This window comes from Chrysochloris asiatica, unplaced genomic scaffold (assembly GCF_000296735.1).
Source record: "Chrysochloris asiatica unplaced genomic scaffold, ChrAsi1.0 scaffold00023, whole genome shotgun sequence".
NCBI lineage: Eukaryota > Metazoa > Chordata > Mammalia > Afrosoricida > Chrysochloridae > Chrysochloris > Chrysochloris asiatica.
In genome coordinates this window covers 13,750,527-13,777,773 of record NW_006408541.1, presented here as the reverse complement: position 1 = coordinate 13,777,773, position 27,247 = coordinate 13,750,527, and the positions used below count along the sequence as shown (strand labels likewise).

Sequence of the window (27,247 nt, the reverse complement as noted above, 5' to 3'; positions counted from 1 at the left end):
TGTTTACTGGTGGCTGGACGTCTCTGGGAGGGCTTGGGAAGCTGGAACAGGGTCCTCTCTAGGAAAAGAAAGTTCAGCATACTTTTTTCTATAGGACCGAAAAATAAAAAAAGACCTTTTTTTTTTTTTTTTAAAACCATAGATGAAACAGAACTCAACAACAGCTAAATACAAGTACAGTATAAAAGTTGTATTATAAAAAGTTAAATGGCCTCATTGGAGCTGCTTTTCACAGGGGAGGACAAACATGGACTGCCCAGGTTCTCAGTCAGTATTTTTATTAATTGGCTTTATAAGCTAAAGTGCATAGTAACGACAAAAAAGGAAGTGCATACATAGGAAAGGGAGGTTTGCCGCGCCCATGTTAGAAAGGACCTGAGATGCCTAAGTGTTCTAGGGACCACGGGGCTAAGGGAATGAGGACGGATGCAGGTGGTAGGTCTGGGGGCTGGCTCCTGGTATGGGGCAGAAGCTGCTGCCATGCTAACCCTGCCCAGGCAAAAGCTGCAGTAGAAGGGGTTTGAGATGAAGGGGCTAATGGGTTGGAGAGGTGTTACTGACTCTGAACGTGAACTTGTTTCCATCTGGAGCCTAGGGGAACCAGCATTGCTTCTAACCCTGTCTGACTACAGGCCAAGGAGCCCCACCAGCCTCAAACGCACGTCAAAAGCAAGGTTCCTGGATCACTCCTAAGCTCACTGGGCCTGAGGTCACTGTCTGCCCCCCAATTCCCCCTGACCTGGGGGGGCCGTACTTCTTCCAGTCTCAGGGACTATGCAACAGGGTTAGGGCTAGTGAAGTCTTGTTTTGATTACACACTGCCAGCTCCAGGAGTGGGGGTCCCTGAAGAGGGGGACAGAAGGAATGCTGTGCCCCTTGGAAAGAAGTTGGGCCTCTATGGGAATGCAAGTATGGGTCTGCCCAGAAGAATCAGTCTGTGACCTCAGCTGCCACTCTGCCTGTCCCACCGGGAGCTTGGGTGGAAGTCCTGTATGTACTCCAGGGAATTTGTCCTCTAACTTGCAGGGGAGAAAAATAGGAGAAACCTGTCCACTTTGCTCTCAGTTCTGGGGGTAAAGTGCTTACTCTAGGGCAGGGGTAAATCTAGAAACAGATGGGACAAGCCCTAAAAGTGGATCCTTAAATAGGTGCTAGGATTAAGTGGACAATCATAAAAACCCAAACCAGCTTCTTAGGGAAGCTGGCCCCAGCCATGCAGTGACCAGGGTGAAAGACAGACAGCGGCGCATGTGCCGTCCTACATCATCCTCTGGATCTCCTCAAAGTTCATCAGGTTGTTGGCAGTTTCTGACCAAGCAGGATGTTGGGCTCCATCCATCTCAGGTGCAAGCTGGTTGCTGCTTTCCAGGGTGTGACAGGTGCCACCAATCACCGCCTTACAGTCGGGACATTTGCCCCTCTGCATGGCTCCCCCACATTCGCTGATGACGTAGATGTGGCCATTGGGACACTTGAACCAGTGGCCACGAGGAAAACCCATGGCGCTGACAATCTGCACACGCTCTTCCTCGGAGATGGCCAGGCCAGAGCAGGGAAGGCTGGCTTTCAAAGCTTCCATCTTTTCTTGCACAAGCTGCTCGTCCTCCTGGGTGAACTTACGTGTGCTCATGAGGACCTTCTGGATGCTGTGCACCTCTTCAGCTAGGCTACCTCTCACCTTCCCCTCGGCCATCTTGCAGCGGGTCAGGAGGTTCACCAGGTATGTGAGCCTCTGGATTTCACTCTGGAGGTCACTCAACTCCTGGCTGGTGAAGCTCAACCGCTTCTTTTCAAGCCACTCATGAACCTGGTTTAGACGGGACTTCACATTTTTATACTCTAAGACATGCACCCTCTTCAGGGAATCCAACATGCCAGCCAAGCGGTCATAGAAGCTGATGCAGTTCTCAATAAGCCCCAGGCCCTTCACTGACAGGGATTTCTGGGCCAGCTTCTTTTTTAGCATCAGGAATTCTTCTGGAAGCCATTGGAAGAGGAGGGTCTTCCTCTCCAAGAGGGCCTTAAGTCGCTCCTGGCTGGCTGCGATTTCCGCTGCGGAGCCTTGGATCCTTTCCTTGATGACTTCGATCTCTTCCAGCCTCTGTTTGATGCTGGCTCCATACCTCAGGTTTTTGCGGATGGGCACCTGGCAGATAGGGCAGACTTTCAACTTGATGGCCACTTCATCATCTTTCTGTTCGTTCATATACTGGTCCAGGCCTTGCACCTCGAAGATGTGGCTGCAGTCTTCCAGCTGCACAAAGCGGGCATCGGGTTCATCCTCAAAGCCGAAGAAGATCTGGGTGACCTCTTCCTGGTGACACACACGGCACTTCTTGGGACATGGCTCCCCGCACAGACCAATGCAGGGGTGGCGGCAGTCCAGCAGCTTCGTACAAGGCACATAGCACGGGGGTCGGTCACAGGGCTCTGAGCAGAGTTTGGTGCACTGGTAATGCTGGCAGCGCCAGACGCAGGGCTCCACACACGGGGTGCACAGTTCCCCACACCTCTTCTTGCACTGACTGTGGACACAGCGGTTCTGGCAGACCCGCTGGCAGGGTGGGCACTCGCCGATGCACGGCTCCTGGCACTTGTGTGAGCAGATGAGTAGGCGCTTGCAGGGCTGCTGGCAGCGCTCATGGAAACGCCCTTCAAAGCAGCTGTGGCAGGAGCCAGAGCAAGGATGCCCACAGTCCAAGGTGGTGCCGCACTTGGTGGTGCAAATGACTGACAGATCAAACTTGATGGTGTCCACTTGGCCACACTCCACCTGCTGCGTATGTCCACACCTGAGTTCCGCGGAGACCATTTCTGAACACCACTGTACACATTTCTCCCCACAGGGGTGACTGCATCTGTGCCCACAAGACAGGAATTTGGGGCAAGGCTCCTGGCAGCAGAAATCTGACTCCGACACGGAGCAAGGGACCATTTGTTCATGGCCACACCGAAGAATGGTTTTGGGCACCTTCACCTCACAAGGCTGACACTCCTGGAAACAAACTTGAGGGCACCGGTGCCCATCCTCACAGATGACCTTCTGGCAGGGCTTCATGCACTGGAACTCCTTGTGCGACGAGTCATAGGGGTGACAGGCCCGGGTACAGACGTGCCCGCAGCTCAGTCGGAACTCACAGGTCAGGTTGCAGCCTCCCTCGGGCACTTTTTGGAAGTCGGCTGCTTTGGATACCAAAGTGTGGGTGTTGGGGTGGTTCTGGCAGCACAGCTGGAGCGCGGGGCCTATCTGATTGTTTTCCCGAAGGGTATGAATGATCTTGCTCCACAGGGGCACCTTGGCCAGCATCTGCATGTTTCCAATGCAGTACATGCCCTTCTTGGCCCGAGACAAGGCCACGCAGATCCGGTTGGAGATCTGGAGAAAACCCATCTTGCCTTCTTGGTTGCTGCGCACCAGTGAGAGGAGGATGATGTCATTCTCTTCCCCTTGGTATTTGTCCACGACGTGGACCTTGACCCCGGCGAAGGTCTTGGCAGGCATGAGTTTGCGTAGGCAGAAGAGCTGGCCGGTGTAGGTGGTGAGGATGGTGATTTGGGAGGGGAGGTATTCCTGGCACAGGAAGTACTTGCAGAGCTCCACCACAAAGTGGGCCTCGTGTTGGTTCTGGTGGCTTTTACCCTCTTGAATCTTCTGCTCAGGGAAATTGTGTTCTACAAAGAAAATGTTGGAGGCAACCCCCTGAAAAGGAAAACAAGTGACATTTTAGAAGGTTCACTGACGGCAGCTGGTTTCCTGGGCATCAGTCATTGGGACTCAAGAGGCTGACCCTTCCAGAGACAGACTGCACAGCACAAGGCTCAGTTCTGATGTTAATGAGTCACTAAATAACAAGCTTACATCCATTTCTGGTTTTCAGGACGCTTGTTTGATACTTACATTTAAGACCCTCAACCCCCGATTGCCATCGAGTCGATTCCGACTGGCAGCAAATCCTAAAGGACAGGGGAGATTTGCTCCTTAGGGCTTCCCAGATTGTATATCTGCTATGACAACAGGGCAAACAAGTGCTAACTTACTGAGCCCTCACTCTGCTAACTGCTTTACACAGATGATCTGTCCCACCGCGTCATAAGCTGGGAGCCACCACTCTCCCTTTACAGAAGACGGCCCTGGCACCCCGAGTCCTTCCGTCACTGCTAAAGGCAGGGGCTCAAGCTCCTTGGAAACTCTTGCCCTGAGTTGGAACCGGCTCCACGTCACTTAACTACAACACACAGCTGCTATGTGGCAGAGTCAGGATTCTGGGCTCCCAGCCCCCATAAAAAAGGAAAACAAACAAAACAAAACAAAAAAGCAGATACTGAGTCCACTCTAAAAGCGACCCCAGAGGACAGAGAACTGCCTGCCCCGTTGGGTTAACAAGGCTGTAATCTTTAAGGAAACAGACGGCCCTGACTTTCTCCCCAGGAGTAGCTGGTGGGTTCGAACTGCTCACCTTTCAGTGAGCAGTTGAGAGTTAACCATTATACCACCAGGGCTCCTCTCCCATATCACAGCCCCTCCCCCCTCAGTAGCCGTTGTGTGTGTGTGTGTGTGTGTGTGTGTGTGTGTGTGTGTGTATTTTAACTGGCTATATTCCCTTAGGAAAGGAGCTCTGGTAGTGTAGTGGTTATGAGTTGGGTTGCTACCCTCAAGGTCAGCAGTTTGAAACTACCAGCTGTTCCACGGGAGAAGGATGAGGCTTTTGGCTCCTGTAAAGATTTACAGCCTCGGAACCCTGTGTAGGGTCGCTATGAGTCGGACCACCATTCCCTCAGTCGAGCTCCTTTTCATCCTAAGGAAAGCACAACCTCCTAGGTTACTGACTGTTATTGTTAAGTGCTGTCGAGTTGGTTCTGACTCACAGTGACCTGTACAGGGTTTCCAAAGGGGCTGGTAGGTTTGAACTGCCAACCTTGTGGTTAGCAGTCCGTTTGTTGCTGACAGTACCAGAGAAAGATCAAATAGGGCAGATTTACCTTAATGTCCTCATACTTGAGAACAGAGGGGTGATTTTCTAGGTCCTGGTAAATGTGGGGGGTCAGAAGGCGGGCAATTTCAGGGCGCATGCGGTGCTGTAATAGGACAGAAGATAAATAGACAACTTCACTAAGGATGAGGCTGCTAATGGAACAACTGGGGAGGAAACATTTAAAAAGAGTACTAGAGAAAAGGAACAAAATATAGATCTGAACAGTTTCACCCACCAACACAAACTCATCACAAACTAATCCCATCATCTTCTAAAGCGAAGAAAACAAAGTACGTTTTCATCACTAAAACAGCGTGCTTTTTATGAGACTTCTCTTGCTGGCCTCTGGCAGGCTCCTAGGAACCCTCCCCTTGGGCATTTGGTAATAATAGAGGCCCAGCTTCTCACCTGGTAATTCAGGCGGACAAAGGGAATGTTTACTTTCACCAGCCGTTCAAACAGGGACACCTCAAGGTTGAAGTTCTTGGCCAGATCATACACGTTGGCATTGGGGCGCAGCTGGGAAGAGAAACATGGTTGAGGATTCTCTACTGACAACACATTTTAGCCAGGTATCCGTTTCCCTGTCCCTGAGGGGTGAGAACGACAGCACTACATGGTGAATGGGACCAGTGGCCCTGAATTACATACGTAAAGAGGGTGCAGATGGCACAAAAATGACCAACAGTAGCAAAACCAAAACCAGCCATGAGAGGAAGCACGGAGGATGGGGTGGGAACACAGTGAGCAAAGGCAAAGTGGGATGGGACAAACTAAAGGATGCAGGCTGCCACCTGTGCACATGGGCCCTTGTATGCCACCTTAAGAAGGTCGATTTCTATTATCAGTGCAATGGGCAGCCAGAGTCTTCAACTGTAAGTGACATGATCGAATTTACTTTTGTTTTTCAATCAATCTGACTCCTTCATGGAGAAAGGATGAGAGGGTAGTAAAAGTGGAAGTAGGAAGAAGCCAGGGAAAGATGTTGTTGCCAAGGTCCACTGGAGAGATGGGTGAGCTAGGGAAGCAGTGGAGGGGCAGATGCACCCTGAGTCTGCTAACACCTGCTCTGACGGGGAGTGTGGGAGGCCAGTCCACCTTCTAGAGACTCCTGCTTTACCTGCTGGTGGTCCCCAATTAGAATGAGGTGTTGGCAAGCTTTGCTCAGTGTGGCAATGGTGTGGGCCTCCAGGACTTCGGCAGCCTCTTCCACAATGACAATCCGAGGCTCCACCATCTGCAAGATCTGTCGGTATTTGGCAGCACCTTGAGTCAGGAAAGAAGAGAAAAAAGGCTCCTCTGAGCTGATCCACAGGACCCCCAGACCGCAGACGCACTGCGAACCCCCTTTTGGGTCTCCCTTACACCTGGGTTGGTGACAGTTTAGTCCTCATATTCATCCAGGGCGGTGGCGATTATCGAATGAGAGTGGGTGGGCTCCAAACACACCCACACAGGTCACTGGTAAACTCAGGGGCTAGTAGATGGATTTCACCAACGGTTCCCTAAATATGGGTTTCTCTCAATGGCCTTTCCTGGTATTTTCTTTTAACCCACTGAAGACACTCCTCCTTACTTGTCCCAGGTAATCTGATAGAAGCCTGGCCCCCGCAGTAACCATCTTACCTGTGGTTGTCATCCCTACGACTTCAGCATTTTTAAGGATAAGCAGATCTTCCTGGAGCCTGAGTTCAGCCATTCTCTCTGCCGATGTGCGGTACAAGTGCTCAAAGTTGAGGATCTTGCGGCGGGTGTCAGCCTGGTACATCTGGAGCCACAACCTGGAGAAGGGGAAGAACCAGGGAGAGGGAGTCATGTGGAAGATGAAGGAACACCCTTCTGTGCGCCCTGTGTATGAAGTGGACCACCAACCCTCGGGGAGTTTAGGGATTAGAGACCCAGATGTATAGAGGCCCGAGAATCCAAAATGTCTGAGGCTCTTGAGGTCCCTGACTCTCTTCCTGATAGTTCACACCTATTGTTTCTCTCAGCCCCTTCCTCCTTTAGCTCCTAACTGTTTCAGTTCATCTCTCTGCACATTGGTTGTGTGGACATTTTGGGATGTGGGGAGTGGGCAAAGTACCTATAAAGCTGCCACCGAGAATTCAAGTCCAACTGCCACACGTCCTGGATTTCCCTGGCCTCGGCTTCAGTCATGGTGCTTAGTTTCAGAAGCTCATTCTTCACTCTCTTCTTCATTTTCTTTTTCTGACTGCGTGGGGTCTGCAGATGTCAACACCAGCCAGGTTCATGTCTGAGCAGCAGTGGACCTAGGTCTTTACCCAGGGTCAGGGCAGTGCTATAGAAAAAGGGTTGTCCCCCCGCAAGAACAAGGACACCCCCCCCCCCAAAACGAGTGCTTTATCACACAGTAAGTAGGAGCAAGACCTAGAGAGCCAGTCTCCCTTGGGTCAGAGCCCCTCCACCTCTCCTTAGTCGTGGGGCCTCTGTGGGCCTCAGCAGCCCCTCCTAGCACATGGGAGGAAGAATAGCATCTCTTGACAGAGCTGCGAGACCAACTGGGGGAGTAACTACACGGAGAAGATTCAGAACAGGGAAACAGTCATCTGTCACTAAGCAGCTTCTGACCACAGTCTGATTCTCCTCCCTAAGACATATATGTACACAGTAAGGGGCTGCCAGGTGTTGGGGTGACTGCTGCATGCACAGGGCCTGGTACCTTAGCACAGGCCTTGCTCGGCACAGGGTCTACTAAGATAGTCTTAGAGGCATCGTGTCAACATAACAGCTCCAACAAATGGATGCGAGGCACCACCAATCAGGAGGCAGTGCCCTCCCCTGGCTCTGCCCTCGAGTCTGAAACAAGAAGGACTGGCACTTGAAACAGACGTCACCATGTTGTGGTCCTCCCCGGCCTCACGAACCAACAAAGCTCCTGAAGTCACACGGCAGAGCTGCCCGGATACAGCTGGTAACGGGCCAATTCAGGCTTCCATGCATTGAGATGGCAACTCTCAAATAATCTTATCATCAGTGGTGCTGAATTGAACCAGAACTGCTTCAGAATTTAGCAGCCAGGCTAAAAATTTGTACCTAGTCAAAACTGCCCTTGATTTCCTTAAATCATCAGTAGGGCTGAGGGAATGTGGTTTCCAGTGTCCAGTCCTCTACTGCCACAGGACTGGGACTCCGTGATAAATTCTGAGTGTCAGTGGGCCCGACCAAAGGAAAAAGGAGACAGAGATGGCCATTCAAACCACTCGGTCTTTAAGAAAAGTATCAAATCTGAGGGGGTCGATGAGGGTGAATTCCATGTAGCCTGTGGGGTGGCTTTGTCTGAATCTGCTAACATTTTAATTCATGGTCACAGATGTCATTTTGGTTAAGATGACAATCTCTCTCTGGAAACACCAAGCACTGAGATGACAGGTGCGCACTCCTACTCCTACATGCTGCTGTCTTCTAAATGCTCTAGAGAAGCATTTGGTTTGGCTTCCTGGCTTTCTAAGTTGGCATTTCCTGCTAGGGGCCCTCTGGGAATGGACCCTCTTATTCCAGAGTTAGGCTGTCAAATGGGTACATTAAGCTAATTGTGAGGGTGAGGTGGGCTACGTTGTGATAGAAGTTGACTGGGCTGAGGCTCGTGTGACAACAGATGCTCTCAGACCTACATTAGTAGAGTCTAGACCCCACCCTCACGGCAGGAATACATGCTCTCTGGTTCCCTTTTGGGGGCCAGGAAGAAGTGGGTTTACCTGCCACTCTCCTGCGGCTGCCTCCTGCCCAGCTGCAGTCCCTTGGCCAGCATTGTCAAGCCTCATGGCCAGAAGCATTTTCGCCAACAGCAGGTCAGCTACGTTCTCTTCCTTCTTCGGCCGCCGGGGCCTCACCACTTCCTCCTCCTCAATCACCCGGTCGGCTTGAATCAGGTCAGCCTCCTCTGCAATCTTGATTAGCGAAGCCTCCTCCTCCCCATCTTTCTCCTCATCGTCCCCTTCTTCCTGGGCTATGAGAGGAAGCAGGACACGAATGATGGCTCTTGAAGCCACAGGAGAGCAGATGGCACCTCCCAGAGATCACAGGCCCGAAGACATTCCCAAAAGGTGAGAAGTATCTACCACAGGAGAGGGAAACTGGGAGGCTGAATTAGCTGAGGAAGACTTCAGTTACTTATTTACATTTTTTGTTACTTTAGTATATGCATATATACCTTTTAAAAAGAAGTTTTTCCTAATAGTCAAACACAGGCGTGCATACAAGATATATATGCAATTTAAAAGAGTCATAAAAATATAAAATTAATATCCAGGTATTTTCTAAGTTAAGCAGATAATCACGTTTCTTTAAAGTGCCTTGTGGGCACGTTTTTTTTTTTTTTTTAATGTTTTATTGTGACTTATGTGATAGTTTACATGGGAGAATATTAGCTTTACATTCATCCTATCTATTATCATTTCATTGCCATGGTTACAATCCCTTCCATGATTCATCAACCAATCAAAGGGTATACACACAGCCCCTCTCCCTCTCTGGGTCCAAAGTCCCCAGCTGCTCCATCTCTCCACGTCATTGTCTCTGCCTCCATCTCTGGAATCACTGCTTCTCTGGGTAGGGTCCTGCTCTCCGCTCTTCTCCCTTGATGGTCCGAGGGACCTCCACTCTTGGACTGCAAAGTTAATCACTCCCCTCCTTTTGCTACAAAAGGTCTACCTTTACATTTCCAACCCTCACAAGCAGTTCTGATAACAATTATTCACTGTTGTATCACAATAGACCTATCCCCATCTCCTTTGATCAGTCCCGCCCAGACAGATTGGATACTACTCAGTGGAGACTCTACCTTCCTCTGTGCCCTCTGGATCTAGGCTCCCTCTTGAAAGCTTGTAAACCAGTCACTTCATGCCTTTGTAGCCCCCCATTTTGGGTAGCTAATGTCCAAGTTGCCCATCCCTGTCTACTCTGTGTGTATGGAGTGGGTGGGAATGATCCTCGCTGTAAAGATTTGCTCCCTCTTTTCAGCTACTGCATCCACAGGTGTAGGTCAAGTTCATCAAATTATATCAGATTATTCTTTTTCCTCTTCTTTCTTCTACTAGTTGAGCTCTGATCATCCAGTCACTGAAGCCAGGTCAAGTGGGTATTGTCTGGAAGTGTGGGTGTGCTTGTGCATATGCCCTCTCTTCTTATCAGCTGGACACTTCACTTTCTACTCTGGTCCTCTGTGGCTAGGTCACCGACTGGGCCCAAGAGTCCCCAGGTGTCACACTGCTGGCTGACCAGGTCTCCACCTGGGTTCACAGGAGTCTATTAAAAGTTGTAGGGCTTAGCTTGCAGCTTCATTGCTGTATTTCCCTTACTTCCCCTTATCGGTGACAAACATGGTCACTAATCAGAACGTATGTTTGCTCGTGTATGACTGCTGAATCTTAGTCTTGGAAGGGGGTTTACCCTGAGGGGACCTGACCACTTGCCTTCATGTCTCCTGGACGAGCAACTTGCTTGTTCTTGTAGTGATCAGTCAGACTGTTGTTATTGTTTTGTATTTTTCCTGTCTGTCTTTCTTTCAAGAAGTATCTACTGTTCTTCCAGCCACTCCAGGCTGGTCTGCTTGTCCTTTCAAGTAGAAATTTCCCTTGTGGGCACTTTGAACCAGAATTTATTATTTTCTCATGTTTCTGGGGTTTTTTTGGTGGGTGGTGGTGATGGAGGGATGGTAAAAAGAATTTTACTATATATATGTTGTATATGTATCTCTGAACAATATATTGGTTATTTTTGACTTTTTAAAAAAGTTTTTATTGTGAATTGAGTGCTAGTTTACTTGGGAGAACATTGGCTTTGCATACATCGTTTCATTACAATGATTACAATCCCTCCGTGCACCATCATTCAATAGTATTTGCTTCTATTCCCTGTTTTTTGTTTTGTTTTTTGGGGATACTCAGACACCCTGTATGGGGTCGCTGTGAGTCAAAACTGACTCCATGGCACATAACCACCACCACACAAAAACACTCAGGAATATATAATCATTTAAACAACCAAAGGGCACATTCTGCAAGCCTGCCTCCTGCTGCCAGCACTCAGCTTTTCTCTTTCCAGGAGTCTAGAGTCCTCAGCTGCTCTCTCTCTCCATGTCCTCATCTCTGCCTCCATCTCTGGTGTCGCTGCTTCTCTGCATAAGGTCCCACATTTCGCTCATGAATTTTGACTATTTTTGAGCTCTAAATAAATGGCATCAGATTGTTCACAAATTTTTGTAACTTGTTTTCATCAGCATTGTTTCTGAAATTCATCTACATTGCTCTGTATTCAGTTTCACAGTTTTACAGTATTTAATAGTTGGTTCATCCACTGTACAAATCCTGGTGGGCACCTGAGTTTTTCTGCTTTCATAAAGTGACTGTGCTAATGAGAAAGCCCACTAGCAGTTTCATCAGTGTCCCCATCACGCCACATTCTCACTAACACTGAATTACATCAAACTTCAAAATTGTTGCCAATCTGGTAGTTGGGTAATAGTAGTAATTCATGCTGGTTTCCCTACTTTTTACTGAGCATGTGTTCACGTTTATTGGCCATTACAATGTCCTACTTTGTGAAATGCCCGTTAAGTCTTTTATTTTGTTTTCCTATTATGCTATTTGTCTTTCTTTAACTGGTTCATACCTGTTCAACATAATTCTGGGTCTGACTCTGAAATCCTACTGTTGCAGACTTTACTAGATTCTATCTTATATTGTAATTCTAGACATGTGCTCCTTACCTGTATTCTCAGGCCCTGCTGGAATAATACTTTGGGTAAAAGAACCGACACCGAGACCCAGCCACTCCAGCATCATGGAGTGCTTCCGTCCCTGGAAGCAAATCCATTCGGGATCCTGAGGAAGGAAGGATCAGTCATGAGAATTCTCTGTCAACATGTGTGAAGTCAGTGAATTTTCTAAGGCTAAAAAATAATTCCTTTAAAATTCAGTCTGCCAGGTGGCATTCCTTGGCAATTGGACCATTTACCATGCTTTTGCACTGAATTTGAAAAACTGGAGTATTTCTTCACTCCCTGCCGACAATAAAAATCGAGGTGGCCTGCCTTTCCTGACAAAGTCAGGAGTGACGACCATGAAGGATCCACATTCCTGAATGGCTACAAGTGATGGAGCTGGCATTGCCCCACCCCTTCTCCAGTCGGCCACAGCCCCTGCCATTACCTGACGGACCCCTCTAGGCTTCTGCTCTGTAGCCCCTGAAACCATCAAGCGAATGATAATAAGGCTACCAATTCATGGGTTCCTGGTCAGCCATTTCATATCTCTTCTAGTCTTAATCTTTGTAACTCCCACCCTTTCCCTGATGGGTCTGGGTAAGAGAAGGTGTGAGAAGATGCTGACAGGTTACGACACAGTTGTGAGTGATGGTTAAAGGGTGAATTCTAATAAAACCTTGGAACTCTAATGTGGGTATACAATGAGCCATCTTAGAAGCAGGAAGGGGGGGCCTTAATGCCATCAAAGAAGAGCGGAGGGTGGAGTGTGTCCTTTGGACCCTAAGGTCCCTGTATGTTGACCCTCCTGGATCCAGGAACAGAAAGCTGCAACACTGGAGTAGCAGAGCAGCACAAATAAGAGCCGGAGCACCAGGCAGAGCGGGTGGGCTTCCCAGCCCATGGAGCAAGTAAGACTGAGTAACTTTAGACTGGTGGCTCACTTGTATAGTGGGGTGCCTCTAGAGCACTTAACTGGGGAGGAAATAGGTTTGCTGACCCACGGAGCTAGCAGAGAGAAGTGTCTTTTAGGCATTTATCAGCAGTCTTAAAGGCACTTTGTAACACTGTTGGAACAGGGCAAAAGCCCAAGGACCTGTGGCTAAGAGGTCAGGAATCAGAAAGAGGCCTGTCTTTAGGCACAGCTGAGGAGACACTGTCTAAACTGGACGAACTCTGCCCTGGGCACTTCTGCCCCGGACTTGTGGCCTGTTAATTTCCCTAATAAGCCCCACAGCTGTGAGTATGGGGTTCTGTGCAGTGAATTACTGAACCCAATGAGAAGTAGAGAGTGCTTTGGGAGGAATGGCTGGGGTTAGGGTTGGTTTGCCCTCAGTCTGAAAGGAATTGGCCTTTGGCTGATGTCGAGTTCGATTCTCCTTCCCCTGATGCTGAAGTAAAAGGCAGTCTGATGCGACTTTCCACAATCTTTTTTTGGGGGTTACTGGCCTAAGTCACACAGTCAGTTCACTTGACCTAGATCCAGGCTAGGTTGCCTCTTGGTAGGATTTTGTGCATTATGTTAACAAGCTTGCAAATATGAACTTGTTTAATCTAGTAGTAATCCAAGAGATAAGAATTAAGTTGGTCCATAAGAAATTGTTGTTTTTGTAAGTCCAATTTCCAAATATTGGCATTATTACATGGTTCAACTTAATGCTATTATCATACCCACTTGATCAAAGAAAAAACAGGCACCGAAACATTAAGAGCAAAGCCGGATTCAAACCTAGCAGACTGACTCCAGAGTCTTGTTCTTCATCAGGTTACCTGGCTGCCTCCCATTATGAAAGGGAACTTTTCACATGACGGCAGCATCAATTAGCAAAACAGTCCAACTCTGGAGCGCTGCTCCAGCTGGGGCTGACTCCTACCTGTACTGGCCCATTCATCAGACTTTTCCAGTGCTGGCTGCAGATGTACTTCTCCAGGTGCTGTTCCCTCAGCACCCCGCGCATGGTGCACTCCAGGGTCTGGGCTCCTACATGCAGCTCTTGTTCAGATTCCTTCATCTGTGTTATGATCTGCCCGGAACAGAGGAAAAGAAACGATGAGGAGATATCATCATCCTCTCAAACTTAGTGCCTGTCTTGAGGGAAAACAAAGGTAACACAGGAAAAGAAAGACGAGAGAATAAAAAGTCAACAGATCAGTCAACAAATCAGTCACCCGAAACACAGAACTGTGGTCCAGAAAACAAAAAATCTGTATCTAAAAGACAGCAAGAAAAAGAAAAAATCCAACAGAAGAACTTGCCAAGGGTACTGTGGCAGAGACTTCTAGCCTCAGAATATCTGTTCTTTCTGTCCTGGTCATAAAAGCTCAGATTTTTCATTAGACACACTGCCATCCAGCTAAGTGATAACACTTCCCAGGAATCCTTGGAAACCACTTGGCCATGTGACTGAGTTCTGGCCAATGGGGCATAAGTAGAAGTGCTGTTGGTGGTTTGGGGAAGGTAAGTATGCCCTTCATTCTTCATCCATCTTGGATCATGTGGTAAATGAATGGAACGCTGGAAGGATATTGGGTCCTTGATAGATGGTTTTTTCAATAATTTTTCTTTTTGTTGAGAATAAACAGCAAACATATTCACCAATTCAAGTTTCCCTATGTACAATTCAGTGGCATTGATTACATTCTTGAAGTTGTGAGACAATTCTCAGCTCTCATTTCTCCACTGTTCCTCCCACAATAAATTCACTGCACCTTAAAGTTCCTATCCTTTTGAGCTGTTGTTGTCAATTTGATCCCATACAGATTTCAAAAGAGTATAATGCTGTCCTCCATGTCCCTCTTGTGATCAGACGGACCCTCCACGTCTACCCTGAGCCACCATCTCACAAAGCTACTGCTCTGCTCTTACTCAAGTCCCCCTTAAGCTGCTTTGGACAACCCGAAGCTGAGACTTACACTCATGTAGGCCCTTCGGAGGTGCATGGGGAGGTTGTGGCGGAATTCCCGCTTGTTCCGCAGCTCCCTCAGGGTGAACTGTTTCAGAATCTCACTGTTGCTCCTTCCACCCACTCTCACAATGCTGGTCTTCTGACACTTGTAGATACCTGTGGAACAAAATGAGCAGAAAGCTGAGAGAAGTTCAGCTGGGTTTTCTCAGGTGGGGGCTGTGTTTCCCTGGGCCACTTCCCACAGTCCTTAGGAAAAACACTGGTGCTTATAAGACATTTACCTTCTTAGTGAAGACAAGACCTGACCTGTGGAGCCAGTAGAGCAGGGGTAGGGAACATGTAAGGTCTGGGAAACCATTTGGTCTGGCCCTGCCAAGGCAACCACAGTTCTAGCCATCACAATGTTTTTACTGTTAAGTGACTTCAAGTCAGTTCTGATTCATAGTGACTCTATGTAAGGCTTCCAAGGAGCAGCTGGTGTGTTTGAACTGCTGACCTTGGGGCCCGGTCTAGTGCTGATCTTACAGTACCACACCAGAAGTCCAGCCATCACATTGTTGTTATTGTTAAGAGCCACTGAGTCAATTGTGACCCAGAATGACCTTGTGTAGGATTTCTGAGGAGCAGCTAGTGAGTTTGAACCACCCATCTTGTGGTTCAAACCAATCTTGGGACCCAGTGTTTTATTCCACAGGGTGAGTTAATTAAATGTTTGACCAAATATAATTGGCTAATTTTTAAATTGTTAATTTTGTATGGCCCATGAATGATGTTACACGTGTTGACAGAAAAAAGGTTCCCCACCCCTGCAACAGAGCACACACAATTGCAGACCCAAACTTTGACTACATTATTTACAGTTGTGGTGTGGCCCTACAGGTTAATGCGCTGGGCTGCAAAATCGCTTTGAACTGCAAAGTCAGTGGTTCAAGCTTACCAGCTATTCCTCGGAAACCCTACACAGGGGTTGCTATGGGTGGGAATCTAATGGACGGCACTTAACAACAACCTGAGGCAGGTTACTTATTTAACCTCAGCTGCAGATACCTGTCTACTAACTGAAAGGTCAGTGGTTTGAACTCACCAGCTGATCTCAGAAGGAAGACGTGGCAGTCTACTTCTGCTAAAACCCTATGGGGCAGTCCGACTCCTGCTATGAGCTGGAATTGGTTAAGGACAATAGATCTTCCTTACAGGGTTATAGCAGGAGTGCTGGTGATGCTGTACAATAAACACTGGACTGCTAGTCACAAGGTTGTCAGTTCAAATGCACTAGCTGCTCCACTGGAGAAAGATGGCGCTTTCTGCTTCTGTCAAGATTGACAGTCTTAGAGACCCTACACAAAGTAGGAGGTGACTTGATGGCACCTAAAAATAACAGGGTAACAGTATGGATAAAGGCGATAGTATGGTCAAAGCTCCTAGTTTCTGGGCTCGGCACAAAGCAAGCAGCCAGTCAAAATTAACTGTTACCACTCATCCTACAGATATTTACTGATTGCTTATCTGCCAGGCATGTGCTAGATGCAAAGGTTCTAGTAGTCAAAATGCAGACTCAGCTCTTGACTTGTTCTCATGTCTTACTCTAGCAGAAAAAAAAACTTATTAGACAATTTATGACAATAGTGATGTGACATTATGGCCCGTGACAGGGGGATGACATGTGGCTGTGGGCAGGCAGGGGAAGGGTAGGTGAGGACCCAAAGGCGCCAAGAGTTTAGTTGGGAGAGGCAGGAAGAAGCCTACAGGGGCTGTGGTGCCCAGGTGGACAGGGAGTGAGTGGGTTTCTTGTCCAGGATGGGAGGTGGTGGGCGATCCCTGTGGCATCCGTAGTGGTAGACAGGGTGTGATGGGGAAGAGGCTCACAGCCTAGGACACACCAGGGGCACCCAATGGGCAATGATAGCATGCGGGGAGGAGACACTGGCACTTGAAGGCAGAATCTAGCACTAAGCCAGCAGTGTCAATAACAACCTGGTCTTTGTGGCCTGTCATGTCAACATACTAGGAGAGTGTGTACTTATTCATTCATTCATGCAGCTAGTATTTGCTGAGTAATATGTACCCAGATTGGTGAAAACAGCAAGAACAGGCCCAACCTTCATAGTCTAGAGTAGAAACATGTAAAATCCATTACACAAACAAGTCATGATGTAGACGTTAAATCTATAAAGAAATAAATACCACAGCAGGCATAACCTTATTGGAAACAGTAGGAAAACTCCACCTGAAGAAGAGAGATTTCAAAGTGAGACTCCAAGAATGAGCTGGAACAAGCTAGGCAGGATAGCTTAAAAGGGAGGGAGGGAGGGAGAAAAAATCCAAATACATTCCAGGTGGGGAACAGCAAGGGAGACTCTGGAGGAACTCAAGGCACTGAAAAGAAACAGCATGGCTGCAGTTTGGGAAAACTGGGAAGAGGGAGATGTGGTTCAGAATTAGGCGGGGGTAGATCACACATTGCCCTGTCAGTGTGTGATAACACAAAGTGAATAACTGTGGACGTTATTCAATGTGCGGTAGAAAGCTGGTGGTACCATTTCAAATTCAACTGTTCAATACGCATATTACCTTCTAGAAACTGATCCAGAGCATGGTTAGTATAACACACAACCAAGATGGGGAACTTCTGGTAGTTAACTTGCCAAACCAGCTTGTTGGTTAGAAGAGCCTGAACAATTTTCAGACCCACATAGGTTTTGCCTAGAAAACACAGAAAAAAAAAATGAGTTAAGAATTTAGAGACTTTCTGAAACGAGCATAACGTTAAAAAACACTTTTTTTTAAAAAAAGGTAATACATTCAGATGATTTCAAATCCAAGAAGCAGAAAAGCACATGTTGTAAAAAGTCTTCCCCACATTTCTGTCCCCTTGTTATCTAGTTCGTCTTTCTGGACGCAACCAATGTTACCAGCTTCTTAGTAACTCCCAGAAACAGTCACTCTAAGCATCTACAAATAAATACAAACAAATAGGAATATGTATGCTTTTCTAGTCTCCACCTCCCTTTTTGTATTATGAATAGCAGACTACTTTCACTGTTAAATATCTTGCTGTTTTTCAATTAATGCATCTTGGAGGCAGTTCTCTATCAATATATAAAAAAAATTCGCTCATCTTCCTCTTGTTTTTTTTTTTTGTAACTATAAGGACACATATCTTTCCTCCATTTGTCCCCCTTCAAATACTATTTCTTGAATGTCTACTAAGGTGCACTGGATTAGATGCTAGAGAGTCAATGGTGAACAAAACAAGACAAGATTCTTATCCTTCTGGTCCTGCTCGTCCTAAAGAGGAGAAAGATACCAAGTAACCACACAAATCGATGTGAAATTTTAAATGTGGAAACTGAGAAATACATGGCACCAAGAAAGCACATTATCTGGGATTCTGGCCTTGCTGATGAAGTTGGACAAGGACGAGTGGGTAGGAAGAGTGGCCAGGTTGCAGCAGTGGTGTGAAGTAGGCTGGCTGGGGAAAAGCTTCCATGACTAAACTGACTGGAAACACTGGATTAGGATTTGGCTGGGGGGTAGGGGTAGGGGAAGTGAACAGAAAAGGACAGTTTCTGGTTTGGAGGACTGGATGAGTATGGATCCTTCTGTCTGAAGAAGCAGGTTTGTACTTCAGTATTTACTCTACCCCTCCGCTGTTTCCTGTCATTTACCCCTTCACAGAGATAACTTTTGGGATTTCACTCCAATAGTGATTCCCTTTACTACCTCCTTCTATACTCACAGGTAGGCCCTTCCATAGTAGCAGTGTGTGTGTATGTCTTAAAACAAGCTAGAAATGATTTCTGTAACTTGAGTTAAAGGTTCCTAATTCAAGTGCAACAACAGGAAACATTATTTGCAAAACGTCTTACCTAGAATATACAAACAGTTCTTACAAATTAGTAAGAAAGAGAAACAATTAAAGAGAAAATGGGCAAAGAATATGACAAGATAACCCACAGGGCAGAAATACAATTATCTAACAGTTCTAAGAGGGACATTTAAGCACACTCTTAATTTAAAAAATACACATTGAACTCCTGTGATACATGTGGCCGGATGGTAATTCGGCACAATCTATTAAATTTACATATACATACACTCTTGGACTTAGCAATTATTCTCTTAAGAATTTTTTTCTGGGTATATTCCATTAATTTGTGACATAACTCACAAACAAAGCTAATCATTGAAGTATTCTTTTAACAACCATTCAACAGGGAACTGGTTAAATAGATCATTACATAGCTGTATGGTGGAAAAGAATCATAAACGGGAATGAGACGTCTCTGAGCTATTTCACAACTGAGTGTAAGCACAAAAGTGCTGACAGCATACTGGGTCAGAAAGGGGGTAAATAAACAGCTGTATCTTTTTGAGTATTCATAGTGTATTCCTGGAAGGATCACGGAAAACTGATGAACACTGTTTGCTTTAGGGAGGATATAACTAAGTGGAATGGAGAAAAAAGGATTTAAAAAAATTATGAACCATTTTTAGTAAAGCAGAAAATTAAAATTAATAAAAATGAAATATAAGCTTTTAACTTCTCAGATCAGCAAAACTAAAAAGGTCAAATCATGTGAACTGAAAAGACTATAAGGAAATGGGAACACAAATTCAATTTTGGTAGGAGTACAAATTGGTATCTCTTTTGGGGAGAGTAACTTAGCGGTGCCTATGCACTCCTGGTGTAGCGCTGTCAGATCAGCACTGGACTGTGAACCACAAGGTCAGCGGTTCAAACCCACCAGCTGCTCCTAGGAAACACTGTACAAGGTCACACTATGAGTCGGAATCGACTCAACAGCACTGAACAACAAGATATAGTTAACTAAAGGGGCCCTGATAGCATAGTGGATTATGGGCTGGGCTGCCAACCCCAAGGTTCAAATCTATCAGTTTCTCTGTAGGAAAAAGAAGAGGCTTTCTGCTCCCACAAAGATTTCCAGCCTCGGGAACTCAATAAGGGGTCACTATGAGTTGGAACTGACTCAGAGGCACACTACCACTATCTCTTAGGAACCCTGATGCTGTGGGATAAGCACTGGGCTCCTCACTCCCCACAGGGTCTCTATAAGTTGGAATCAACTCAATGGCATTAGATTTGATTAGAACTATTGATGTAAATTCCCATATTTAAGAAAAAAAAAGTCACAGAAATACAATCAGCAGAATATCCAAAGATACACACACATCTATACAGACATTCATTGCAGCTCTGTGTGTAACTGGTGTTAGGATCCTCCTGTTGGTTCTGACTTACAGCAGCCCCATACACAACACAACACCGGCTGCGCCGGCCTCATAATAGCTGCTGTGTGTGCGGGGACTGTAAAAAAAAAAAAAGAGTTATATTTCCAAATGTTACTTTAATGTAAACATGCATTATTAAAAAATTGTAAATCTCTATACAGAGAATGACCCTTCTGTTATTTAAAAAAGTGTATGCATGAACGCCAGTACACACACAGACACATGGACGCATCAGTGCCGAAGATGCACATCAAATTGCTAATAGCACCTATTGCCCCAGATGGGATCAGTGGTAGCTGGGGGTGGGGGGATGATGGTGTGTTTTATTTATTCCCACAAGAGCCAAATACTGTGTGGTAGACAGGAGTCAGGATTCTAGAACCAGAATGTCTGAGTTTAAGTCCTAGATCTGTCACTCTGTGAGCCTCAATACATTATTTAACACCTTGTTGCCTTAGTTTTCTCATTTGCAAAATGCACATAGTAATGACTTCTAATGCACTGGGTTGTTGTGAGGAAGCCATGAGTCAACATATGCAGAGCACCCTAAACAGTCATTCACTGGCAATAATACTATTATCACATACCCAATACAATTTAAAACAATATCAAATCAAATGAATGCATCTGTTCTTCATGAAGCAGAAAGAGTGCCTCTCCCTAAGCTTGGTCTTGTCTAACCATGTGATTTTAGTCGGTTATCATCCGATGGATGATCCTCACAGGAAAACCACTGTGAGCTTGATGCCCATCTTCAGAGGAGCGGTTCTAAACAGGACATTCTAAGAACTTGGAGCCAAACAAACTTCCCTTGTCTATCTCACAAGAAGATGTCAAGTGCTCCGAAAATTGTTCTCTCTTACCTGTTCCAGGAGGTCCTTGAATAATAGCCAGTTCTCTTGTGAGGGCAAACTGCAAGGCTTCCATCTGGGAGGCATCCAGCTTCAGGGCTTCCTTTGAGGGCCATTGGCTGGGCTCTAAGACATCAACTCTGGTATGTCTCAAGTCCTCAAGGCTCCTCAGAGTTTTCCCAGAATCTGAGTGACTCTGTAGCAAAGCGGTGAAATCATATCTGCCCCCTGCTAGCAAGTACCTTGGCTCCTTCACATGAGAGTCACAGTCTATGATGTTTCTCTGGAAGGGGACATCTTCCTCCTGGACTTCCTGGAGTCCTTCGAGGACATGTCGGTAGGCCTCAAAGTATGCGGTTGTCTCTACCATGAGGAAAGAGTCAGAGGGCTTGACCTCGGCCAGCAGCTGTTGGCTCTGATCATTGAAGCAGAGCTGGACAATTCCTTGGCAGAGATCTTCCTGTTCCCGGTTAGACACAGTGGCAAAAAGAAATGTCTCAAAGTTGTCCTTGGACATGCACACTAAGGACCCATAGAGCAATCGCTTGGAATTCTGCCAGCGAACAAACTTCAGTGGTTTTGTGTCAAATTTCACCTTGTAGACAATACCTGATGCTGAGCACATGGGGGTGATGATCCTGGCGTCGAAGTAGATCCGTATGTCATCAAACTTTCTCTTCCTCAGGCCCTGGTCTTCAAAGCTCTGAAGAAGTTCCAAAATCCCTTCCCGTAGGGGTCTGACAAAATCTTCTCGAAGCAGTCGGAAGTGAGTATCCAGATAGATAGCAGTGCTGTCGTATTTCCCAGTGATGATGTTGGGGCGAAGGAAGGGTCTCTCATCCATGTGCACTTCATTGTAGGTAGGATAAATGGGCATAGTCCGGTAGCCCTCAGCCTGGTCTTCGGCCTCAGGCTGCACGAGGGTAAAGGTGTCCACTCTTAAAGTACCCTCTCGCCTCTTTTCCTGCAGATGTTCAATGATGACCTGCACCTTTTCTAGGTTCTTCTCTGTCTCCTCTTCTATGTTAACTCCTGAGGCCCTCAGAGCATTAAGGGAAGCTGGCAGGAGGGAGATAAGCATGGATGTTTCCTGCACAGAGCTGGAAGGGAAGATGCTTACAAGGTCTTGGAGGAGCGAGATGATGTTGCTAATGTGCTCTGGATACTGGTTTCGAATGTCAGGAATGGGTTCAGTGATCATCCCTACCACATAGGCAGGCAGGCAGACTCGGAGGAATTCAGAGTTCTTCAATATGCCCAGTACATGGAGAATACTCTGCCGGTCCATCTTAGAGCTGCAAGCCTTCCGAAGAACCTGGCAGATGAGCTCAAGGAAGTTGGGTTTCATGAAAGAATGAGACAGGAGCTCCTCCAGACCTAAACTCGTGGCCAGTGTGATGACCACCTCAGAGGGGTCTTTCTGCAGAAGACTTTCGAGGAACTTGTAGCCCAGCCTCTTTACCTGCTGCGACTGTTCTGCAGGCTTCTGGTAGGGGCTCCGCCACTGCTGGAAGTTTTCACTGGGTCGTGGTGGTCTGCGGTTTCTTCCTTCCTGGTTGCCATTCCTCCGCCTGGTGTCATTCTCTTGACCGTGTCTTTGGCCTCTAGCTTCTTCATTGGCGTGGCCCTCATGGTTCCTCCTTCCTGGATGTGGGTTCCTGCCCATGGCCCCAAACCTGTCTTCCCTTTGCCGGCAAGCAAAAGGATTGTTGTTGGCCCTGGGATGCCTCCCAGGCTGGTTGGCTCCTCCTCTAGGAGCACTTGCCGCTGGGTTTCTAGCTCTTGGTGGTAAGTCTTCATCCACAGTCCCTAAAGACAACATGAATACTAGGTAAGTGCAGCAATCAAGGGAGAAGGGAAACCTAACAGGTCAGCAATGAACAGGCTCTCATTTTCCAAAACAACTAAGGAGGTTAGGTTTTTATGAGTGGGGGAGGGGGGAAAAAAGTTTCTGCCAAGTGGAAGATAAATGGAAGATGGATTCATAATAATACATGGATTATTGTATATTTTGGTGCTGTAGCATAAGCACTTGACTACAAGATCAGTTTGAACTGCTAGGTTGGCGGTTCAAATTCACCAGGCACTCCTCAGAACCCTATACAGGGTAGCTATGAGTCAGAACTGACTTGACGGCACTCAATAACAACAACATACATATTGTGGAAATATACTGCTTCTCAAAGGGTACAAAAGGAGAAAAGGAACAGATATCGGTTGAGTAACTAACAGGGGCTAGAGAATGAATAATACAGTAGTAGCTCATTGAATTCTCAAAAGCTGGGACTTGAATTTCAGAGGGTCAGAAAGATGAGCTCCTGGCTTCGAGTATCTTGCCAATTTCAAATAGTAGTCCACACCTGAGTTTCAAAGTTAAACATACATGTTTCTGGCTGTTGTAAAGATTAAATGTTTACAAACCTGACACACACAAATCTCTCAATAAATGTTAGTTATTACTAGTGACCCTAGTAATTATTTTCAATTGGGAATACCCTATTGATTTCGAGGGTCACTGGTTCTGCCACAGGCTATAGAGATGCCAAGTGGGATGAAACTAAAAAGGGAAACATGACTGGAATTTTAGCAGCAAATTTAACAGCAAAGGTAGTTCAAATGATAAAAGGGGAAGGTGGAGTTTGTTTTTCTTTAACCAAAATGTTTTTGAATAGTGAGGAAATCCAAAAATTAAACTCAGTGGTGGATACATGGCATTATGCATTTGTCAAATTCTAGCAGAACTTGAATACAAAGTGAAGCTAATATAACGATGGACTTTGGTTAGTAACACTGTAGCAATATCAGTTCATCAACTGTAACAAATATACAACTAATGTAAGGTGGTAATATGTGTGGGGTAGAGAAGGGATGCTAAGAACTCTACTTTCTGTGCAATTTTTCAGTGTGGTGCTGTGGGTTGATGCGCTGGACTGCAAAGTTGGTTGGAACTGCAAGGTCGATGGCTCACTAGCCACTCCTTGGAAACCTTATACAGGGTCAATATGGGTCAGAACCAATTCAATGGCACTTAACAACAACAACAACAAAACAACTGTTTTGGACTCCTATGGCCTCACAGTTAAGTACTTGGCTATTAACGAAAAGACTTGCAGTTTGAATTCCCCCATCAGCTCTTCCAGCCTAACAATCTGGCGATAAAAATTACAGCTTAGAAAACCCTATGGGGCACTTCTACTCTGTCTGTCACATGGGTCAACAACAGTGGAAATTAACTTGAAGGTAACTAACAAGAATAAAGCTATTTCGGTAAAAAGGAACCTCATGTTTTGTTTCAGAACACTGGAAACCGAAACTCATGCTTTATCTCAGGAAATTGAAACTGAAACTCAAGTCCTGCTCCCTTCTGCCATATGATTTCAACCTCATGGCACTTATCTATCACCAAAACTCATATAGGAAAGTGGGGGTGGAGCGGGGAGGAGGGAGGGAAGCCCCACCACCAGCACAAACAAGAAAGTCCAAAATCACACAGTAGATGAAGTGAAACCGGTTTTCCTGGCTCTGCCACAAACTTCATGAGTGACCTGGGCCAAAATACCCCAAATCCTGTTTCATTTTCCTTTCCTCCAAACTGATTCTGGAGCTCACCCAACTTGGCGTGACTTGGAGATTTGAAAACAAACACAATTAGACTATGTACAATGATTTGATGATAAAAATCTGGTGAAAGCTTCAAAGGTTTGTTCAAAATAATAAATATACCTTATCATGACATCAAATACTAACTTCATTTATGTACTTTTCTTCTCTTCTTATTTTGAAATAAAAAAGTTCAACATTTAATATTTTGATCTGATTAGAAAACTTGCTATCTTGGTAGAATGCACAATGGAATCATCTTTCAACTCTCAAACAGCTCATACAATATAATGTCATGGTTTTTCCTAATTTGTTCCCCAGCTAAAATTAGGGTGAAATGTTGCAAACTTATTGAAAAGCAGGAACTATTTGGTTGCTTTCTTTAAGGAAGTTCTGAACAGACACAACAATCACTATTGTGGAACTTATTTTGCTTTGGTGACTAGGATTCTTGATCTGCACGGTTTTAAAACATAGGCCTTAGGCATGAGTGAGATGCCCCAGGGATGCAACGGTTGAAGTGCTCATCTGCTAACTGAAAGGACAGCAGTTCAAACCCATCAGCTGCTCCATAGGAGAAAGATGTGGCAGTCTGTTTCAATAAAGACTACAGCTTTAGAACTCTGGTGGGGCAGTTTGACTCTGTCCTAGACAGTTGCTGTGTGTCAGAATCGACTTGATGGCAGTGGACAGGGTTGGAGCTATGAGTGGCTACCGAACACCTACAATATGGTTAGTCCTAATCCAGACGGGTAAAGGAGCTCTGGTAGCGTAGTGGTTACGAATCGGGCTGCGAACCTTAAGGTCAGCGGTTCGAAACTACCAGCTGCTCCGCGGGAGAAAGATGAGGTTTTCTACTCCCGTAAAGATTTACACCCTCGGAAACCCTGTACAGGGTCGCTATGGGTCGGACCCGACTCGATGGCACTTAACAACAACAACAACAACAATCCAGACGGGTAAGGAGCTCTGGTAGCATAGTGGTTACGAATCAGGCTGCGAACCGCAAAGTCAGCAGTTCGAAACTACCAGCTGTTCCGCAGGAGAAAGATGAGATGAGGCTTTCTGCTCCCATAATGATTTACAGCCTCAGAAATCCTGCACAGGGTCACTATGAGTCGGAACCGACTCTACGGCACATAACAACAACAACAACTCATCTGGAGTCAAAAAGAAAGAAAGAAACTAAAGATTCCAAGAAGAATCTAGTTGACAGGACTGATTGCTTACATGAACCATGGACTAATCTATCCTGAAACCAGAACTAGGTGGAACCTGGCTATCATCGCCTACAGTTCTGACCAAGGACACACTAAATGGCACCAGATAGAATGGGAGACAATTGTAGAACAAAATGCTTATAAAATGCAATAAAAAGGCCATTCTTAATGTACTGGTATAAACTAGAGGGACTCCCCTCTCCCTTGCTGAATTGCCCCTTGATGCACTAAAACTATTCCTGAAGGTCAACTCTCAGCTAAATGACCTACTGACTCATAAAATAAACAATGTCACCTGTGAGTACTGCACTTCTTAGATAAAAGGCCTCTAGGAGACCAAAAGGAGCTCTGGTAGCATGGTGGTTACAAGCCGGGCTGCTCCATGGCACATAACAACAGCAACCACAACCACAACAACAATCCCAATGGGTAAAGTGCACAGAGGGTTTCATTACCAAGAAAAAGTTAAATATTTCATCAAACTCTTTCTATGCTGATGACATCTTGAAATGGTTGTACTGAAATATTTGAGAGTAAGTAAAACACATTAAAAGAATCCAAACATTATAATAATAAATTAGTACTCAATTATCATAATATACTATTTTTGATATATTGAACTAAATAAAAAGTTAAATCACACAATTTTACTACATTAGTTTTTGAACACTAAAAATTTCATGGTTGCTTTTCAATTTTGTTAAAGGTACTAGAAAATTAAAAATTAATTTTTGGCTTGCCTGTCCTGGTGTGGCACTGTGGGTTAATGCACGAGACTGCAAAGTCATTTGAATTGCAAGGTCGGCGGTTCGAGCTCACCAGTCACTCCTTGGAAACTCTTTACGGGGTTGCTATTGGTTTGAACCAACTCAACGGCACTTAACAACAAAACACATTTCTACGGGATATGGTGCTGCTCTAGATTAGACAGATCATTCCATTTTGAACAGCCCACCTTTGTCTCTGCAAAAATATGTAAGTGTGCTCATTCATGTACTCTCTAAGTGAAAAGGGCAGGGCTGTCTAGTCTTCAGATGTCAGCTAAGGACTAAGCCATTCTGAAGGAGATGGCAGGAAGTCTTAGGTGGACCTGCTCATTCAAACAGAACTCACTCTCTTTCTCTTATCACTATAATTTCCCTTCCCAATAAATGGAAAGCCTTGCTCACCTCTGCGGTTGTTCTGGGGAATCCTGGGCCTGGCTTCCGGATGAAGTCTTCTGTCTTCCATGTCTGAGTCTCCTGACTTCCTCCACATTTACGTCACTTTCAGTTATCTAGAAATCTGTAGATTAAGAGTTATCAGCTCTTTTGAAACATAGCATGATGAAAAGGAACCCCAAATGGCACCAAGACAGGCTTTCTGCCTCAACATTTCAATACTCTGTCACCTAAGAGTTAAATGGAAAATTTAATCACGGGCACAAGTGCTTCGTTCTGGGAGTGCCTGTCTTAAGAGCTGTTGTATCAGAAATACATACAAGTGGGTGGCTTTAACAGACAGGCTTTTATTTTCAGCAAGAAGTCCGAATTTAGGCTCAAGGGAAAGGTCATTGTATCTTTTACTTGCTGCTCCTCAGTTCCTTGGTAAACTCCACAAGGCATGCATCTATCTTCTCTCTTTTTACTTGTTTACTCTGCTAATCTGTTCTTTTTCTATTTCAAAAGTCACAAATTCCAAGATAGGGCTACACTTTGGAGAGGTTGTTAGGCGGGACTAGTGA

The 27,247-nt window shown here is 45.9% G+C and overlaps 1 protein-coding gene across 1 annotated transcript; it reads right to left on the bottom strand.

The window, feature by feature from the left end:
* Positions 1-1,258: 1,258 nt before the first annotated feature.
* Positions 1,259-26,807, bottom strand: ZNFX1 (zinc finger, NFX1-type containing 1). The gene is made up of 13 exons (XM_006839195.1): positions 26,694-26,807; positions 20,717-22,513; positions 17,172-17,303; positions 14,608-14,756; positions 13,569-13,718; positions 11,701-11,815; positions 8,690-8,940; positions 7,057-7,196; positions 6,600-6,754; positions 6,094-6,239; positions 5,382-5,492; positions 4,981-5,076; positions 1,259-3,700 (listed from the first exon to the last, which is right to left on the bottom strand). The coding sequence occupies exons 1-13, from the start codon at positions 26,779-26,781 to the stop codon at positions 1,259-1,261; spliced, it is 5,772 nt and encodes a 1,923-aa protein (XP_006839258.1). The 5' UTR covers positions 26,782-26,807.
* Positions 26,808-27,247: the final 440 nt, after the last annotated feature.